The 21205-nt window shown below is 41.8% G+C and overlaps 1 protein-coding gene across 2 annotated transcripts in view; it reads left to right on the top strand.

Moving 5' to 3' along the window:
• The first annotated feature begins 7472 nt into the window (after window positions 1-7472).
• LOC308231590 (GTPase KRas) overlaps window positions 7473-21205 on the top strand; it is a 54578-nt gene continuing 40845 nt past the window's right edge. For both annotated transcript variants that reach the window (XM_080637208.1, XM_080637207.1), the window contains exons 1-4: window positions 7473-7772; window positions 8787-9025; window positions 14984-15162; window positions 17531-17690. In XM_080637208.1, coding sequence (XP_080493334.1) covers window positions 8915-9025; window positions 14984-15162; window positions 17531-17690 — 450 coding nt within the window. In that variant the 5' untranslated portion in view covers window positions 7473-7772; window positions 8787-8914. The remainder of the gene's footprint in view (window positions 7773-8786; window positions 9026-14983; window positions 15163-17530; window positions 17691-21205) is intronic.

The raw sequence follows: 21205 nt of genomic DNA, 5'->3' as shown, positions 1-21205 counted from the left end.
TCTTCTGCTGCTTGAGAAGTGTGTGGACTACTGAGATCAGGGGCTTCCAGCCTTCCCAAAGTCTGCAATTTGTCCAGCATCTCCAGAGGATGAGTCTCCCAAGCTGGTTCATATCTGCAAAAGAGCTGACTCCCCAGCACAGTGGTTAGTGAGGAGGGCTACCCTGGGATTCTGCCTCCAGTTTCCCAGGAGAGCTGGGGAAATACATCCTGTCCAAGAAAAATGTGAGCTGCTACTGCTGCTGGAATGCTTTTTACTGCTTTGAAAAATATGAGGTCTTTGTGCGTTGTCCTGAGCTGTAGCAACATGCTCAGTTTACAGGTCTAGGCAAAATAGGCAAGACTGTTGAGGTGGAAAAACGGATGTCGTTTCCAAAGTGCTGACAACTCTGTGATTTTTATTTTTTTTCTGAAGTAAAAAGTCTGCAGCAGAAAAGTAGCTGTCCTGGAAAGAAAATATTTAATTCTTTTTCTCTCTATGCACCATTTTAGTATTTTTCCATGTGTTTCTGATCATCTCAGGAAGATGTATACTTTTACCCAACTCCAGAGAAATAAAACTCTTGGCAAGAGTTAGATCTCAAAGACTTTAACACTACCAAGGGATACGTGTGGAGCCTGTCGATGCTGAAGGGTAGGCAATGCTAATGTGTAAACCCAGGCATAAGAAAGTGGCAGAAATGCCATTCACTGAGAGAAGGACTGAACTCTAGGTCATGCCAAAAGGCAAAGTTAATTCAGTGTTTTACTTCAGTGTTGCTCCCAGCCTGGCCCAGCCACACACATGGATTCCTCTCACCAAAGGACAGGGTGCCTTTAAGCATGATGGACTTAGCTGGAATCGAAGGTTTTGCTCAAGGCCTCTCAGCTCTGCAGAGAGCACAAGCTCTGCTCAGGCACTAGTTATCTTTCACAGTTCTCCCCAGTTGAAGAAAGAGAGACAGAATTTATTAGGAGAGCCCCATGAGGATGGGAAGGGCATAACACACAGGAGGGAGGCAGGAGCTGCTTACAAGGAGTGGGTCACGCTGGGGCTGGCATCCTCTGTTCACTTCCCATAGGTTCCACTTGAAGAACAGATGTCTGGCATGTCTCAGGACTACATTTTGCTGCAGCCACCCCTGTCACACTGCAAGTGTGTGGTGTGGAGCCCATGCCACTGCTCTTCCATGCTGCCTCTGGTAGGAGAGATCCACTTAACTACTTCTTCACATGGTTTCTTTTTGGCACCCAGAAGGCATGGGTGCAGTGCATGTGCCCAATGCTCTCCTTTTCTCCCCATGAGGTAGTCTTCAGTCCCTTGAAAGACCTCTTAGATCTGCAGTGTTGCATACTGAGTTTTGGATGCTGAGCTGTGGATGCCAATAATAGGAATGAGGCATCTAATTGCTTAGTTTAGAGAGGGAATCTGGACACCCCACTGATTTTTCCAAACGTTTCTGGGCCTAATTGGAATGAAGCCTGTTAACTTCAGTGGGCTTTGGATGATTTCCTATATACACAGAACTTGAAAAATTATGCTTTAAAAGAAATACCAAAGTTAACTTGGGAAATTTTAACAATTCTCTTTGTATTTTAATTTAGTGGCTCTATGCTGACAATATAATTAGAGAGATGCTACGTTAATTAATGCCAGATGACATTAGTGGGATGGCAAACGCATCCAGTTTTCTAAAGAATAGTTCACAGTTGAACCGTTCCTCTCTCCCTACCCCATTTTTAGCAGAGAACTATATTAAAAAAGTCAGAGACAGCAGAATTAAACCAAAAGTCAAACCGTTTGCAAATACCAGTAATATGGTACATCTTAGCACGTCACTTTCAAGAAAAATCTAATGCTGTTGCAGTAAAAGACATTAACTGTGTTTCCTTAGTGCCTACATATAAAAAAGAAGGCAGGTTTGCAGGACCTCATCTTCAAGCTGGATGTGCAGCTTTTAAAACTGTGGGGCAGTAGTGGTTTTTAGGATAATATTGTAAAAAACATAACAAGTTGAGTCCAGAGGAGGGCCACCAAGATGCTCAGAGGGCTGGATCACCTCTCCTATGGAGACAGGCTGAGAGATGGGGTTGTTCAGGCTGGAAAGAATGCCAGAGGAGACCTTAGAGCAGCTTTCAGTACTTAAAGGGGGCCTACATGAAATCTGGAGAAGGACTTTTAACGAGGGCATGTAGTGACAGGACAAGAAGTCATGGCTTTAGGCTGAAAAGAGGGGAGATTAAGATCCAATACTGGGAAGCAGTTCTTCCCTGTGAGGGTGGTGAGGCAATGGCACTGATTGCCCAGAGAAGCTGTGGCTGCCCCATCCCTGGCAGTGTTCAAGGCCAAGTTGGATGGGGCTTGGAGAAACCTGGTCTAGCGGAAGGTGTCCCTGCCCATGGCAGGCGGTTGGAAGTGGATGAGCTGTAAGGTTCCTTCCAAATCAAACCATTCTATGATTCTAAGTTACACTTGGTATAAGTGAATTTGCATATGGTGCTGGGAGAACAAAATGTTAATATAAGGTTATGTAGCAGTTAATGCCATTTGCATTGTCATAGCTGCATGCTTCCATCTGCTCTGCAGTGGGGAAAAGCACAACTGTAGCATTTACATTGTGCTTGTTATCTTACAGTCTAGAATAACATGCTGTAATTAAGGGATTAAAAAAAAAAACAGTTTATCACTTTCTTCATGTGTTACCCCATGAATAATACTGTCTACTAATATACACTCTGAAGAACCTTCTTGTTAGCAACTGCTGCAGCTCATTCTTAAATGACTCGATGAGAAACTAAACATGAGCCGGCAGCATGCTCTCGCAGCCCAGAAAGCCAACTGTATCCTGGGCTGTATCAAAAGGAACGTGACCAGCAGGTCGAAGGAGGTGATCCTGCCCCTCTACTCTGCTCTCGTGAGACCTCGCTTGGAGTATTGTGTGCAGTTCTGGTGTCCTCAACATAAAAAGGACATGGAACTGTTGGAACAAGTCCAGAGGAGGGCCACGAGGATGATCAGGGGACTGGAGCACCTGCCGTATGAAGAGAGGCTGAGAAAGTTGGGGCTGTTGAGCCTGGAGAAGAGAAGGCTGCATGGAGACCTCATAGCAGCCTTCCAGTATCTGAAGGGGGCCTACAGGGATGCTGGGGAGGGGCTATTCATCAGGGACTGTAGTGACAGGACAAGGGGTAACGGGTTCAAACTTAAACAGGGGAAGTTTAGATTGGATATAAGGAAGAAGTTCTTTACTGAGAGGGTGGTGAGGCACTGGAATGGGTTGCCCAAGGAAGCTGTGAATGCTTCATCCCTGGCGGTGTTCAAGGCCAGGTTGGACAGAGCCTTGGGTGGCACGGTTTAGTGTGAGGTGTCCCTGCCCATGGCAGGAGGGTTGGAACTTGAGGTCCTTTCCAACCCTAACTATTCTGATTCTATGACCTTGCACTATTCCTGTGTTTAAAGTGCACAGTGGACAACCCAGCTGCCACTGAGGCCAAAGGAACAGAACCTAGGCTTGTGCTTTGTGTAGCTGAGCATTTGAAAAGTCATTTTTGGTTTAGGGTTTGTGGATTTCTTGGGGTCCTCAGATAACTGGGAATGGAGTTGCAGTGATAAGGCAAAACACGTTCACATTCAGTATGAGTCCATACTTCTGGTGTTCATGTACTGTGGGAGTTCATCTATATTAAACTTCAACCTATGCATGTCAAAGGGCCTCTACACTAGGAGGTCCATACCAGTGTATGAAATCTGTTAGGGCACAAAAATTAACATCCCATGAGAACTATAGCCTTATTTTCATATAAACTCACATATTTAAAATTGTGTATCTAGAGATACTTATCTATGGGTGTAAATATTTATATATTTAAGTTCACTATATGCTGTCTTGTAGATCCTGTCTTGAGTAGAGTTAGTAAGTTAAAAGTCTTAGGAATATAATTGTATCCCACTGTGGCAGCAGACAAAAGCTTGTGCTGCTCTAGATAGGCCTTAAAAAGAAAACTCTTCTATAGGTGGTTTTAGTGATAGGGCAGCATAATGAAGTGGGCAGCACTTCCTTACAGGTCTTTCCTGGAAGGAGAAGAGGAAAAGGTAAAAACTGAAGGCTGGCACATCCCAATATATCTCAAATGCTGCTCCTGGTAACATGGAATCTTACACCAGAGCAAAATAACATGCCTGCGTAAAACAAAACACACAGCCCATACAAACCCAAGCAGCCAGGTCAAACCTCTTCACAAACTTGGTCATGTAAACAGTTCACATGTGCAGGCTGATCAGGTAGTGTCTGTCCTTCCACTGAGTGCTGTAATGTTGGCCTAAAAGCATGAAACTGCCATTAATGCCAGTATTGTGGCCTCTGGCCACACCAGCTGTAGTGTAACTGTGTGCTTGTGCATGGCCAGGACTGAATCTGAATTGGTGGTTATCTGACAACATCTGCATCACTCACTGCTGGCTAAACCAGCCCAGGACCCTTGGCCTGTCTACGTGTGACAGAAGAATTCTCTTTACTAGTAATATTCCAAATTTACGACAGGCAAACTTGAAGTTGCACAAACCCACTTACCCTCCTGTAGTAACTCTGCATTGGCTTTGCATTTGCTTTGCATAGAGTTCAATGCCAGGAAAAGCCACAGGAAAATTAACTCTTGTCTCAGCTTGTCTGCCACTCTCTGTTAACAGGGAAAGCTCACTATTCTTCTTGAGGCTGGAGCTGTATTTTACAGTTCTTCCTCCACCCCCACCCCCCCCCCTTGCAACTGCTGGCGGGTGGTTAAAGCTCATACATTCTCAACATTAAAATGTCACTGGATTTATTGTATAGTATTTATAATTGGGCAAATCAGAGTAGTGTCAGTATGTGGCTGACGGGATCATACTTGGCCTAGTGCTTGATATCAGAAGGGAAACAGCCTGTCAGACTAGGGAGCTGTGACTTGTGATTTGCCCTCAGAGATCCATATTCACAGAGGATCCAGAAGACTTGGACAGGAATACTTTAATGCAAATGTGAAGAAGCCTTTGAACTGATGAATATGCTTTAACTTAACAAGTGTATTTACCCTTAGCACACTGAAGTGTTTTTGGATTTGAGGACATACATCTTCTTTGCCTGTGTTCAAAATCCGCTGTGCAAACTGCACTGCTGAAATAAGCACTAAAATGAAGTTACTAACTCAAAACAGCACTTCCACAAAATCTAGCATTGCTTGTGTTGACTTTTCACCAGCTTTTGTATTGCTGCAGTGTATGGGTTGGAACTTAATGGTTTTGATCAAATCGTTCATTTCAACTTGTTTTCAAACGCCTTCGCACATGAACCTGAGATATTTCTAAGCAAAATTTAATTAGAGCAAACAATTTTCTAATAGACATTTATAAGCAAATCTGTGAGCAAAAATTGAAATAATCACCAAACTTTTCATTCTTTTTTCCAGAACCCTAACAATTCCTTTTCCCTTCCCAGGACACAGAGAATGATTGTTTGCACATTTCATTGAGATCGCATGGAGATATGACAATTCAATCTGCCACTGGGACCTGAAATTTTCACAAAGAAGGTTCTACCACAGGCAGCTGCTCTGCAGACACGCTTCTGATGCCAGCTGTGACTGTGTGGGTTTAAGGATGAGCAGATTCTCCCCAAAGCCTTGTAGATGAGAACAAACCGGCAAAGATGTGTGTGGAGCACCAGTGCTATGTGCAGAACTGGGCAAGTTTTCCTGTTAATGCAGGCATTTTCCCACTGCACCAGGAAGAACCACAACACTCAAAACAGTTTTCCTAGAGGGGGGAAAATATGAAAGTGAGATCCGGCCATCCTGAAATTGCTGATCAGGGCGTTTACCTCAGTCACCGAACATCTGCATTCAAATCCTTTCTTTGCCTCTCTCACACCACAGATGGGAATGTGGGTTTCCCACATCCCGAGCTTGTGGTTTTACCACCAGGCTACTTGTTCTTTGAAAGCAGGTCTCTCTTTTGTTTTTTACATCTGCTCATGTGAGGTAACCTACTTAATAAGCAAACTGAATCCCTCCAGTTTAACTCTAATTTGCGAGATGATTTCATGTTATATCGTCACATGTATTTTTGCAAGAGTCTTTTTTAATGAGGCTGTTGGGAAACAATCTAATGACATTAAACACACACACACAAAAATGATCAGGTTACTAACACCTAAATTCCTGTGACAGGAGATAATGGGGATCATAGTTTCCCAGGTTCATTTTCTGCAATATTCACAATGGTATATACCATCCCGCTGCCCAGGAGTATCCCTACAGAAGCTCCCATCAGAGCCCACAGGACTTTTGTCACTGATTTCAATAACAGAAACAACTCATTTCAAGAACACAAGAAAAGCTTGTCTGATCTTTTGCAGTGTCTGCCTGAAGAGATACCATTTTTCACACAACAGCTCAAAGGTGTGTTTGTTTTCCACCCAAGTCTTAACACCCCATTGTGAGGGGGTAGTCCCGAACACCCCACAGGGGCTTCGGCTCGCTTAGGTGAATTCATCACAGGAACACACTTTCTGCATCAGATAGCACAGCCCCAGAGGGTTAATGCCTTGGATGCTCAGCTGGATGCAGCCCGAAAGCAGAGCCCCTTAGATGCACATTGAGAATGAGAGGAGCTGGAAGCTGTCACACGCCACTGCTGAGAACAAAGCTCCGGCCTCTTAAATTAAAACTTTTGCACACCAGATGTGTAGGCACGACATGTTTATTTTTGACCTTTCAATTTAAGGAGGGAAACCAGTCAAATTAATCCCTTGTGTGAGCCTGTCAGCATCACTGGAGTTACCCTCGGAGTAAGCTTTGTTAGGAACAGTGTTTGCAACCTTTGTCTGAAACCTGGCAACGTGTTTCAAACAACTCTTACTGCTTGGGATGTAACACAGGCACATAAATGACATTGTACTATGCCAATCGACACATGACAGCCTTTCAGTTACAGGGAACAGGTTTTGCCTTTTAATAAGAAAACAGGCTCACTATGCAGTTGTTAACTTGCTTCTAAACCCTCCGCCCCCCCCCACCTTCCCCCGTTTTCATTAACTTTCACACACAGCATCCCCGTAGCTATTACTAAAGCTATAGCATCTTATTTTAGAAACGGGCTCCTAACTTTCGCAGCAATTCCACAAGGCCTCGTCTGACACCCTCGTGCCCGGCTACAGCCAGGAATGCTTTTTAGGTGCAGCCAGGCACTGCCTTCCAGCGCTCGGCCGTCATCATGAACCGGAGGGGCCGCCGTTCAGCCTCCTTCCCTCGGCACCCTGCTTTAAGGAGCTGAGGCGTTACGCGCCGCGTCCCCGCCAGCGACGACGGAGGGGAAATGGCGAGGAAGCGCTGGAATTGTACTTATTTCCCTTCGCCCGCCTCGAACCCGTACTTCCCGAACGAGCTCTCCCTCACGCTGCAACACAAAACGCCTCCTCAGAACCTCCCCCCCCGTCGGAGCCGGCAACGGGCGGACCCAACGCTCTTCTTCTCCTCCTCCTGCCGCGCCCCCTCAACCAGCCGCGACGGGAGGAGGAGGAGGAGGACAGGAGGAAGAGGGAGGTGCCGCCGCTGCCGCAAGGAGCGGGGGAGTGCGGAGCGCATCGATCGCTCCAGTGCATGTATCCACCCATCCACCCTCTCGGCGCTCGGCTCCCTCGGCAGCTCCAGTCCTCGCCGTCCCCCGCCATTTCAGACCGGGACGGAAAAGAACGCGGGGCGGCTGTCGCGGCGGGGCGGGCAAGGGAGGTGCCGGTGTGCTCCCGCGGCAGCGCCAGGCAGGTACCGCCTATTCCCTGCCCCATACCCCACCGAACCGGGACTGAATCGCCGCGTTTGCTTTCTTTCCCTTCTTTTCCGTTCGAGATGGGGTGGGGAGGGAGTTGTGCTGCTTCCCGGAGCCGGACACCCTCCGACCCGCGTCCCCGTCCTTCCTCCCGGCGTCGCCCTGCAGAGGGGCCGGAACGCCGGCTAACAGGGCGGGGGCCACCTCCCGGCGCCTGTCCCGCTGCCGCTCGCAGGGTTGCGCCTTGCCCCGCTTCCCCTCCGCCGGCATCCTTCGGAGCAGCCTCCGCCTGCCCCTCCGCCGTCCTTCCCCGCGGCGCGGGCGGTGGCTCGGCGGCCGCGGGAGGGGGCGGTGGGACAGGTGGCCAACGCCCTCCGGGAGCCCGGCGACTGCTGCCGAGTGACCCCCACCCTCCCTTTTCCTCATAGATCCATTCAGTTTATTCCTTCCACCCTCCCCTCCTCCCCAGCCTTCACGCCGCTGTGCGCGGGGCCGAGGCGCCGGGCCGCGCCGGAAAGTTTGGTCGGCCTGGCCGCATCGCTGGCTGCCTGCTGCGGGGGAGCCGGGGCGGGGCGGGCAGCAGCACCCCGAGCCCCGCGGGAGGTAGGGGGGGGGCCCGCCGCTGAGCCAGCCCGGGAAAGCAAATACACCGAGACCCTGACCAGCTGTGGCGGAGAAGCCGCCAAGTGAAGCCGTGCTTGGTCAGCCCCTGTCCCGTCAGAGCCGCTCGGCCTCGGGAGGCGGGTTCCCCGGTTGTGGTGAACCTGGCCCGGCTGCCGTACGGATCCGGGAGGTCTCCACAGCCACCGGGGCGGTGGGGGAAAGCGGCGGCGAACAGCGTCTTTGCCCCACCAGAAATATTCACTGACCTCTTGCAGGGTTTAGTGTATTCTGGGTCTTTTATCTCTTTGTAGTCGGTGCCTTTCAGCCTACTCTCCACGCTATGTTTCTTATATATAATTTTGTTTGAGAAACAGCATGCCCTCACAGCTTTTTGTCTTGCCTTTCAGGGAGGGAGTTGCTTTCCGGTAATAGTAAAGGAACGTGAAACTGAATGAGAACGCACCAGCGGCATCTTCATTAGCCGGAGCCCGACTCTGCTTAATGTTGGTTTCTTTGTCGTCAGGTCTGCTAAAAAATGACAGAATATAAACTTGTTGTCGTTGGAGCTGGTGGTGTAGGCAAGAGCGCCTTGACGATACAGCTAATTCAGAATCACTTTGTGGATGAATATGACCCTACAATAGAGGTAAACAATATCAGCTTGCACTCGTTTTGTGGAGTGGTTATCAGTTAAAATGCTGGTTCAGTACTTTTGGACAGTTACCACGAAAACATAGAACAAGGCTTTATAATAAAAAACACTCAAAGGTAATGATCAGCATCAGACCAGCACTGGAGAAGAAATTGTGCTTCTTCATTTGGTTATGGAACAATTATGTTCAATTAAAGTATGGTGTTAATTGCTGTGTTTTGTTGGACAGTTTGGATGCATGCTTTTAGGATCTCTTGTGACAAAGTTTTTGACATATTCACGTGAAAATGCTTGGCAAAACTCTTTATGGATTTGTATGCAACCTCTTAAATGTGAAAATTTGTAGTTCTGAAACGTATGCATCGGGCTTTCTCAGGCTCTATCATTAAGATCTGTTTCACACAGTGAAAATGTGTCCTGGAATGTTATGGTGAATGAAGCAGAATTTGGAGCCTGGTCTTATTTGATTATTTATTTATTTATTTTAAAACCACCAGTGCCTAATCTGTACCTAGAAAAGACATAACTACCATAGTGGATGCTTTAAAATACACGGCACAGTTCCTCAAAATCTGGAGTTGTATTTAAGCTTTAAAAGTTGTAATATTTTAAAGGTATTTAATGAGCAGGCAAGTTCTGCCTTTTAAATATAAGGAAAATACTAGTGTTGCCTGAAGTCTCCTGTGGATTGTTGGATTTAATAACCTCAGACCATGTAAAAGTAGAAATGACACTGTAAGTTACACAAGAATTTTATGTTCCCAGCACTGAAGCTTTGTATCTTATGACTTCATTTATATGTTTATACAGTGAGGCACTTCCCAAGCTCACTTGAAGTAAATCACAAAGATTTAAATCTTGGCTTAAAATGGTGACTTGGAAAATAGCTCTGTAGTCATTTGCAGGTAGGCACAAGCAAGAGGAGCTAGTGGCCTGAGGTGGTAGGATGTCTTACTCCAGTGAAGTACAGGCCTCTGTGCCCCCAACAGAGACGTGTTGGCTTGCATTTACATTAATATGCCTGTGTGTTGTGTTGTCCCTCTGTTGCATGGCCAAGTAGCCTCATGTATGCTTGTAGAAGGTTTGACCTATGGAGAGAGTAAGGGTGTGTGACTTGCCACTAGGAGGGCAGCTCTTGCAAGTAGAAAGACATGAAATTGTAACAACAGTCACCCAAAACACTTGACAAACAGAAAACATAAAACTCAGAGAGGAAGAAGCAAAATTAGATTTTACTTTTTCCTGCAAAAGGAACTTTGGAGTATTTGGTCTTTAATACTTGTCATAATGATCTGGGTTTCTTTGAGGTTGGAGGTGTGTTTTGTTTATGCATTAAAAAAAGTACTGTGGAGGTTCTATGTTCTGAGTTGTCATATGAAGCCAGAACTGTGTAAACAAGGAGCGCAAAACCTCAATTGCCAGTATTCCTGAATCACTTAAGGGATTTTGATAATCAACAAGCTTAATATTTTGAGGAATACCAAATACATTCTAATGCAGACTTACAAGATGAAAATGCAGTTCCTCATAGAAAGAACCCAAAATCCTAGAACTGTGTCTTTTACTCTCTAGTGTGCAGGATGACTGTAACACTGTGGCGTGGTCCAGAATCAGAAACCTTTAACCTAATGAGTTTTACCAGCATCCACAACTTGTTGCATGCAACAGTATTAATCTTCTGCAACTCCTACAACTTCTTGTCTGAGTACTAGTTAACATTGTCTTCTAACTTCTGAGACCTTGAGGATGGAGGCTTTATCTTCCTACTTATATGGTAAATCTCCTTGTGTGCAGTCGCAGTGCTATGATCTGGTAGGTAAGCTTGTAGGGAAGAAATAATTCAGTTGTTATGAGTGAAATGTGATTTGGAGTGACAAACATGTTGCAGAGAGTGGGCTTTTAAATTGGGTTTAAATGACCAAGCCCTTGCTTGAGCAGGATCCTGTTCAGCTGAAAAGAGTTGCTTGATTGTGCTTCCTGTATAGATCTGGTTGGGGTGGTAGGGCTGATCAAAGAACAATAGCTGTAGAGAGGCTTTTATACAGTATGAGGAAATAAAGCTAAAGTTGCTTTTACTGGTAAATAACAACAGTTAAGACAGTTCAGTAGTTTCTCACTTACTACTGTTTCTTTCATTGCTATATAGCTGTTGCCAAAATACTTACTTTCCCTGGCAGATAAATAATAAAGCTAAATATTTTGGAATAGATGGAGAAGATAGTTCAGTGTTTGTTATATATGATGGATTCCACAACTACACAGTTATTGAACAATTTTAAGTCTTTCCTGTGGTTAACCAAACAAAACTCAGCACTTCTAAAATTCTCATGTTGTGAAGACATGATGCAGTTGGAGAGGGAAAAATATAGTGGTTGTTTGATATCTGAGCATAGCAGATGATGGGGGGCAGGGGGAGAAATTAAAATCAGTGTATATTTGGGTGGCTACTGTTAGTCAAATGTATAAGCTTTATATATGTTTCACGATTTCATATCTTACTTGAGGTAGATGCTAAGCATAGATTTACAGCCATGTAATTTTTTAAGTGTTTTATTTAACTGTGTGTACATTACCCTTGTAAATCTGCGTTTCTAATACACAGAACAGTTGGACTAGTGCCCTCTACTGGACGAGGCCTGTTAAATCTTATCACAAGCTATCACAAATAAATTTTGAATTTTTTTTTTATTATTATTATGTACAGCTTCAACATGTTTTAGTTCTAAATATACGTCATCTTTTACATGGTCTAGAGAAAGAACAGCTTTGCTAGTTGCCTGGTAGAGGGTTTTCAATTGGATTAGCAAAATCCCATGGCTGATTTAGGAATACTGATATTTAAGTCTATGTTCTTAAATGACCTATGCACTTGTGAAACTTCCACCAGTATTTAGTAATAGCTTATTTTTAGTAGCTGTGATATTTTAACATAAAATCACTGGTAATGAGGATTTTTACAAAATAATGGCTACTGGCTTAGGTAGGATTTATTAAGCAGTGGGACATGTTTTAGATAAATTCCATATGTAGCATATAGCTGAGACTCCTATTGCATTTTCTTATTAGTGCTTGGGAATAGATGGAATAATTATTCCTTTACTGTAATTCATGCTGGTTTTTAAGGCTTCTGAAAGGCCAATAAAAGCAGGTTAAATGATTAATGAAATCAAAACATTTTTATATAGATATGCTGAGTCAGTATACTGGGGAAAACCTGCAAATTTGTGTTTGGAATCAAGTACTGCTTCTATATTAATGCTCTCGTTTGCATTTTATTTTTACTTAATAGCCTTATACTGGATGCTTCTTCATTGTTTCCTCATGGCATTTATCACTGCAAATCTCCCAATGTGCAGTAAAGCTACCGGATTTTTATAAATTTTGAAATCTATAGATTAGAAGGCTGGTGAGGATTTTTGTTGTTGGAAGGGAGTCTGGTCATTTGAGTTCTGCAATGATGTCTTGAAACAAAAGTGCCACAGGTACTAGAGCATTGTAACTTTGTGACGTCCTGTGTTCTGTTTTGCAGGACTTAAAAGTTTTACAGTATGGTAACACTTAAATAAACAAATGTTATCTTGGCTGTATTTACACTGGTGCTCGCTATGATGGGGTTGGCAGTCCCAGTAGCCTGAGGTTTTAATAGGGTGCTTCAGTTTTCTTTCCTACAGTGACAAATGTGATCTCAGGTTTGATGTTTTGCAGGGGGAAAAAGAGGGGGACACAAAAAAGCAAAGTGTTTATTATTTTGGTAGCTTGGAAGGAAGTAATAAGCTTGAGTTTTCTCTCTCATGTCTGTCTTTTTCTTCTGCCTCAAATCCCGTTTCTAGTTAGTGACAAAATTTTCTCACTAGAAGTGGGCAAAATGGCTATTATCACAAGGGTTCCTTCTTTTTGTACCTGTGCTGTGCTTTATGCTGGTACATCTTTGCTGCTACTGCTAACATGCTAGGCATGCTAAAGCTAACAGTTCTTAAAAGTGATTTTCTTCTCTAAAAAATTTTCTTTGATGAAAATTACTTAAAGCCTTTGTTTAGAGCTCAGTTGAGGGGAGTTTCTTTTCCTTTGAAGTGCTAAGATGTAAAGGAATAATACAGGCTTTTCAAGAACTGTTTTTCATATTTTTAAACTAGCAGTCAAATTGCAAGAGGAGAGAAGGAAAGGTTTGTAAATATGCCGAGGATTGTGATAGAAGCTAATACTTCACTGTGAACTGTGATAAAGGTAACATAGGACATGGGGGAATCTACTGTTGAATTTAAGTGAATTGGAAAAAAAAAAAAGTGTCCTTTGTTTTGTTTTTTCCGGATTAAGCAATAAGATAGAATATTAACCTTATTTTCAAACACATTGGAACTTGTTTGTCTCGTCTATATCAATATTTAAACGTGGCTTACAGGTTTCTGAAGTTACCTACTTCTTGAACACTGAATTTGCACTTCTGTGAAATAAATATATCCAAAATCATATTGGAAGTAAACTTTTATCTTTAAGGTAAACAGTTAATGTTGTTTTACCTGATACTGTTAAATGTCATCCAGGCTGAAGATAAATGTGTGATTATAGAGTTTGTTTAGTTTAAGATACTGATTCTATACAATTATTTCCTGCTTGCTTTTTAGTGTGAGCAACAGGAAAGAGAGCCCTTTGTAAAAATACAAATATATAGAAAGCACACAGGAGTAGGTGTACTGTGCCCTAAAATGGGTACAAAGGAAGGAAGGTCATTCTAAATAGGTCTTGCAGTTGGCTAGAATTGCAACTTTAATTCTTTAATTCTCTTCACAGTAGCTTAGATTCGTTTCTGTATAGTGTTAAAAAGAACAGCAGCAATATTGTGTTAATATCCAGCTAAGGGATCTGAAAGGTAATACCAAGATTCTGTGTTTATACCTTTTATTTGTTGTAAGTACTCTTTACTGAGAATAATTCACAGTACTATTCGATGACCTGTTTTCAAAGCTGTTGACATTTTTTTATTTCAACTATATGGATGTTTATAGAAGTTATTGGGGAAAATAATGCTTATGTTCTTATCACTAAACCCATGTACTCATAGCAGCCTAGCACCAAAAAGAGCTGTAAGTGGACATTAAGATCTAGTTGCTTGGTGCTTTGTACAGATTTTAGCCACTTGGATCAGTTACCTGAAAACTTTGAATTGACAGTATTGAAATAATTTGTTTCAGTATCTCTGAAGCAACCTGTCTGGGCTTTTATACAACTCTATTGGTCTGTCGTGGCTAAAAAACTTGAACTTCAAATATATCATCTCAACTTTGGTAACTTAATAACAAATATGACTGTATGCATCTACTTAGGCACACAAAACAGATTTCCTATCCCAAACACTGAAGGCTTTTTATGCTCCATTTCCCTTCTGGTCGCATAGATTTTTGGAGTTGTCTTACTTGTGTATTATTTCTGGTTTATTACTTTGGACATTGTTGCAGCACAGTGCTTTTGTAACCATCCGTAGAATGAAAGTCAAGTTTTACTTAGGAAAAAAAGAACTGGTAAATTGAATAAGCTTAAATGAAGTCAATCCTTTTAAAATCAGGATTATTGGTTTCTTCAGTTTTTTTTCTTAACAGAGACAAAGGGGAGATGCTTTTGATCTGGATCCAATACGTACTTTTTGTCCTTCTGTGCAAAATAAGAACACTGCCCTTTTTCTGTGTGTGTATGCACATGAACTATTAGTCACTAAAGAACTGGAATACAGAAAGATCATGTCTTTCAGTGCTCTTCCCACTTCTGGATTTTACTGTATACATGTAAAATTGGGACACTATTTTCCTACTCTTACTTGACTGTCTGTGAAGTTGGATTTTAATTCTTAAGTGTTTCAGTCATGCTTGGCTACTAATAGACAACTTTAATTGAGTTACAGGTGTTTGAAATTTTATTTGTTTGTGTTTAACCAAGCTGTACATGTTTTCCTTTTCTTAGGATTCCTACCGGAAGCAAGTAGTAATTGATGGAGAAACTTGTCTCTTGGATATTCTTGATACAGCAGGTCAAGAAGAATACAGTGCAATGAGGGACCAATATATGAGAACAGGGGAAGGCTTCTTGTGTGTGTTTGCTATAAACAATACAAAGTCTTTCGAAGATATTCACCATTATAGGTGTGTATATTGAAAGTTAATCAAATAACTCTTGTGTTAAGTGGACAGGTTGCTTGCTCTTCCACTGGATAATAGAATGGTTTCTTATGACATGGCATCCAAGGGGAAACTTGCAAATTAGTGAATTATTTGTGGATTTGTAGGTCTGGAATTTTCGGTGATCTGAAGATCTGCTGCCTCGTTTGCAAGTTAGGCAGACAAAACACCTGAAAGTTATTCTTGCATTAACTAATGTGACTTAGTGCTTCTGCCTATTCATAGTGAAGACTTATCTAAAGGTAGACTCTGCCCATTCCACACATAAAATTGTGTGCACTGATGGCAAAACTGATCCAATTGAAATTGTACAGACAATAATGTCAGTTGCTAGCTTTTGTTCTGGGAGTGGAGCGGAAATACTAGTGGAAGAGTAACATGTGTGAGCCCTGACACCTAAGAAGAGCAGACACACACAAAGTCAGGGCTCCAGGATGACTGCTAAAACCAACCTGTTACTAGTTTTTTCATACTCACTGTTATCTTAATAATTAGTTAAAAATTTCAACTCGTGCTTTCGTTGTCAGCTACACTAATGTAGAAAAAGAAGCAGTTTCTGGTAATTACTGTACCAGCTCATTTATAACTCGGTAGCTTACTATTATACTGAATTCTCCTTGTGTATTAGAACGCAATGCAAATCCCACCGATGACTGTTGAGTTTGGCAGCATCCGTTTAAGATCAGTTCCAAACAGCTAATGCTAAGCTATTCATAGGCATTTATAATGCTGTCAGATCCATGTCACCATATGGTGGAGGAGTGATCTGCTATCACCGTTACCGCAAACCTCACATCTACTTATAAGCCAAAGTTACATATTTTTGTTACAAATAGAAGTTACAGTTCCACATTTAAGGTGGGATGCCATGGTAGTTCAGGGTAATCAAAGTCAGCAGGTGCAACTGCCCTGATGGCATAGTTTCATTTTCTCCTGTATGCCAGCAGGTCAGCTCATTTGATTGCACAGTGTGCTGATGTGAGTAGTTAAACAGGTAAATGCCTACCTACAAAAATAGTTTACTGCTGGCTTATCTCCCTGGAGCAGCTGTGGGATCAGGAGAGTGCTGTTGCAAATGAGAGGGGCAAAACTGCTGCATACTAACGCAGGGAGAGAGGAGTGTTAAGAATGTGGGCACCTTCTTTGAGACTGTTTCTTTTTTATATTTAAATTGAGCTAGGCAGCTTTTGTATAAATTTCATTATATATAAAATTTTCTAACTGAATGTATTGGTACTGGTGATTTTAAAAAAAAAAAACCCAACCCCCCCCCCCCCAAAAAAAAAAAAAAAACAAAAAACAAAAAACCAAACCCAACCAACCAAAAAAAACCATGTAAGAGCACAGTAGGGGCGACAAATTAGAAAGAAACTGTTGCTCTCAGAAAAACTGTAACCTTGTCTTCATTATCTCACCGGATTTTTACAAGTGGTTTCCCTCTGGTTGTAGAGGAAGAAGGCCAAAAATAAGGTAGATGCTAATGTAAAAGAAAGGAGCCCAGAGGTTTTCATGTGGAATTTTCATTTCTTAAAGTCAGTTGCTTTTTGCGTAAGAAGTCCTTCCCAGTTAATTTCAAAGAATGTTGTGAGTTGAACGCTGGAGTTTCTACTGTGCATTCACACACCTGTGGATAACCTTTCAGACTGAAGCTGAAGGCTTTATGAATAAATAACCAAACCCAGTGATTATATTAATTAAGGAACATACTGCCAGATTATTTGGGAAGGCAAAAGTAATGAAATGAACGATTGTTATTTGAGATTTTTGACAAGCACATCTAACTAGTGTTTCAAGATGTTTTCTGACCAGTGGTTGAAAGGGCCCTCTTACCAAATCTCTCTTTGTAGAGAACTAGGCTGGTGGTCTTCAGAGTTTAAAAATCCCTGTCTAAATGCAGAGTTTGTAATGCTGTCTTTAATAATAAAACAAAAAAGAAGACACACCATCCCCACCCCCTCCAAACCAAAACTGAGACAACAGGCATAGTGCTTTGATAAGTGTTTCATGCTGGCAAATGAACTGAGTATTCTGAATACTGACTGTGAGAAGTAAGAGTAAGATTTATGTCAGAGCATCTTAGGCTTGTTCTGGCACTAGCTGTTAAAAAATATAAAATTTGCAGAAGTTTGCAAAATATTCTCTTCTTTTTTTTTTAAATAAGGTGATAAACTTGAGAGTGACAGGATTGGTCAGTTTATTTTTTGATGTCTTCTAATAGTGTATGTGTAGGAAACTAACATACAGAATGATGATGGAGTCTTTCATTGTTTTAAAATCGTTAAATACACTAATATCTGTTAAATACAGTCTTTTTTTTTTTTTTTCTTTTTAGGGAACAAATAAAGAGAGTCAAAGACTCTGAAGATGTCCCAATGGTGCTAGTAGGAAACAAATGTGATTTGCCTTCCAGAACAGTAGATACAAAACAAGCTCAGGATTTAGCAAGAAGTTATGGAATTCCTTTCATTGAAACATCAGCAAAAACAAGACAGGTAAAGCTCAAAACTTACCAGAAACAAATGCAGAACTCTCATCTGAATTATTTATTTATAACTATTCTAGGCATTGACAATTGCTTTGTCATACCAATAGATATATTTCTCCAGAACAGAAATTCCTGTGGTGTCTCTTCTTTCTGCGAACTCACTGACAACTGGTACTTGTTTATTAATGACTGATTTGCTTCAGCTGCGCAAACTTGAAGCATGAGACCTGGCCTGCCACTACTCTCCATTGTCAGACAGTTGCAGCATTCTTAATGTTCTGATAGGTTTTAACAGAATGAAAACCAGTTGTACTGAGAGGTGAAATGCTGCTTTTTTCCTCAGCAAGAGGATTAAGCAGACAAACAGCAAATTAGCTTATTTTGGTTTTAGTCTTTTCATTAATAACAAAAGGAATTGATTCAGTGTTAATGGGACATGCTTGATATCCCTTTTTATAGTTAAGCAATTGACCATAAGTCTTTTTTGAAATGACTGGATTAATTGCTTGTGTAGACTAATACTCTTCTAAGACTTTAGAGCTCCCTGTTGGTTTATTGCACACAGCTGGTACAGGTGAAAGAGGCAGCTGTTAGGGTCCTTTCAGTGCTTCTTTCAAGGTTTAGGTGCAAAGCTCTGGATTCAGGAGAAGGCAAGCTCTACAGGTAAGAGATGAAACTGGTTCTGTACTTCTGAAAGAAAGCGTTCTTTTTGAAAAATGCTGGTTGTGGGTTTTCTTTTAAGAGTAAAGACTTACTATTAGTACAAATTCATCAGGCCTGAATGGCTGAATAACTTGTACTCTCCACAGTCAAAAGTTATGTGCAAGTTATAAATCACAAATTAGTTGTAGCAGGAGGTGGCAAGTTAAGAGCAGAACACTACAATTTGAGTAACAGGTCAGTGTAACTGCTAAATAGATTCAGATGCATCACTTAGCAGAATTTCCTCATATCCAGAAATAACTTGTCCTGTATATAAGAAATGAATATTTTATTAGTGAAAATTTGCTACACCTGCTCAAATTTCTGACAAGCTGAAACACGGACTAATTGGTAAAATTTTCCAGAGGAATCAAAGGAATGCTGACTTTTGGCAATAGAGAAAATCTCTGTTAGGTAGGATTAAGAAAAGTAACTGCACGGCTTTAATGGCTGAGAATAAATTAGGCCACGAGAGCATTCCAAAGAATATGGCATATAAGTGGACTGAATAAATACAGTGTTCTTGTTTGGAAGGTCCTGTATTTGGTATTTTCTGTATTGGAAGGTGGTTGTCATTGAGATGTTAGGATAAAAAAGGAGGAACTCTGAAATTATGTTTGAGGTTTGAATCATAGAATAGTTTGGGTTGGAAGGGACCTTCAAAGCTCACCTAGTCCAACCCCCCTGCAGTGAGCAGGGACATCTTCAACTAGATCAGGTTGCCCAGAACCACATCCAGCGTGGCCTTGGAATGTCTCCAGGGATGACGCATCCACCACCTCTCTGGGCAGCCACTTCCAGTATTTTACCGCCCCTATTGTAAAAACTTCTGTACTTAAATCTAGATTTTACTCTGTTCAGCCTGTTTCACGGAGCATTAGGCTTTGTTGGGGAAACATTCCTTTTGTATAGCCACTTTTTAATAAAAGTGTGATGTGATGATGTATTTTCAGAAATTTTTTCTCCCCAGCTCCCTTGCGGTTTACTCTGACAAGCAGCCCCACCATGCCTAGCCATTACTAAATCAATATGCTCAATCACCACTTCAGTTTTATAATCTTTATTTACACAAAGTAGTATCTGCTTTTTTTATCTTTCAGACTTTTTAAGAGGTCTGCTTAAGGAGGTTTGTACTTGTTTCAGAGTACAATAGATCAGTTGTATATGAGCTGTCTGTAATTTGACTACTTTTATCTGAAACTTTTCTTTTGGCACCTCAAGAACTACAGTGTTACAGAAAGAATCTGACTTTTGTTTTTCAAAGCTGAGCTTTATACACTTTGCATTTAAGGAGTCCCTAAAGGTGTCTCATGGACTATAAAATAAAGATGCCTAATACACTCTTTTGAGAATGCTGGCTTCTAAAAGTTAGAACCACTAGGTATGGTTGCTGGTTCTTTCATAGTGCTGTTCATAATGTGTTATGAAACCGCTTCATAAGATGCTGCATTATTAGAATATTTTTGAGAAGAGAAAAGTGGATTGGAGGAAGAACCTGATCTTTAATTACAGCAAGATCACCTGTATTTGTATGTGTGCTTGTGTATACATATGCGTTTACATATTATGATCTTTAAGTCACACTGTCATAAAAAGATTGTGCATGTATATACACCTTCTTCCAAAGTAACCTTTTGAAGTAGGAGATTCAAACCATTTTGTGAGCTCCATGTGGCCTATAGACTATATTTCTACTGGTCAGAATTCAGTCCTTGGCTAAAAATAAGCAAATAAAAATACTTGGTCATCTCTGGTTACATTCAGATCTTCCAGGTATGAGCAGATGTACCTTGTGGTCTGGTAACTTCTGGAGTCTGTAGAAGGTCTGACATGAATATTTAGAAGTAGGAACCTTCTTTTCCTTTCTTGTACGTACCTCCCACCACACTGAAACAGCAGCACTAATGCCCTCTTGAAGGAGCCCCCACAGATTCACAGAATCCCAAGGGTTGGAAGGGACCTCAAAAGATCATCTAGTCCAACCCCCTTGCAAGAGCAAGGTAACCTAGAGTACATCACACAGGAACTTGTCCAGCCGGGCCTTGAATATCTCCAACGTAGGAGACTCCACAACCCCCCTGGGCAACCTGTTCCAGTCCTTGCATTAGCCCTTCCTCAAGCCCCACTTCTGCTGGAGCTCAGATTGAATGAGGAGGGTTTCTGGGGAAGGAAATGGAAGATGAAAATGGGAAGTTGTTGCCCTTGATTGCAAAGACACTTCTATTAAATGCAAGGCATGTGCATCACTTAAACTTGTCCTTTGCATCAGTGACACTTACTCTTTCACAATCCTTATGCAGAAGGATGTGATTTTTTTGAAGTTTATTTTGATAGCTGTTTTTGCTTTTTTCTGTTTGACATAAGCTTTAAATTTAAATTCTCCCCTTTCCACATGAGCATATGGCTCCCAGTATTATCAATAGTATCAATGAGAGATGAGAGGCAAACCTGATTTATCCCTGCCAAGGCTGCATCCTGCATTCCTTACTGCCTTCCATTTGCCTGCAGGTTACACAAGGAAAAGCTGTAAGGCTGTACCCCAAATGTGATTTGACTGTAGAATTTTGTTTTCCTTGGAACATTTTGACTGTCCTGCTAGAACTGAATTCAAAGGCAAAGCAGATAAATAGGCATTATTGTAAGCATTGTAAAGGATACCCCAAAGCATTAGGTCTCATTGAGAATATATCCTTAAACAGACTCTGAAGTGTTTAATGAAGTTGACCTAAATCACGAGGATGCTGTTAAAAAAGCATTACAGTTATTTCAGCTGTCCGATGTACAATAGGTTAGGCCCCAAATTTGAGATGAAAGTAAGTT

The sequence above is a fragment of the Psittacula echo genome (assembly GCF_963264785.1).
Source record: "Psittacula echo genome assembly, chromosome: 1".
NCBI classification, from domain to species: Eukaryota; Metazoa; Chordata; class Aves; order Psittaciformes; family Psittacidae; genus Psittacula; species Psittacula echo.
The sequence above is the reverse complement of the archived record's forward strand: the minus strand, read 5'-3'. Positions and strand labels throughout refer to the sequence as shown.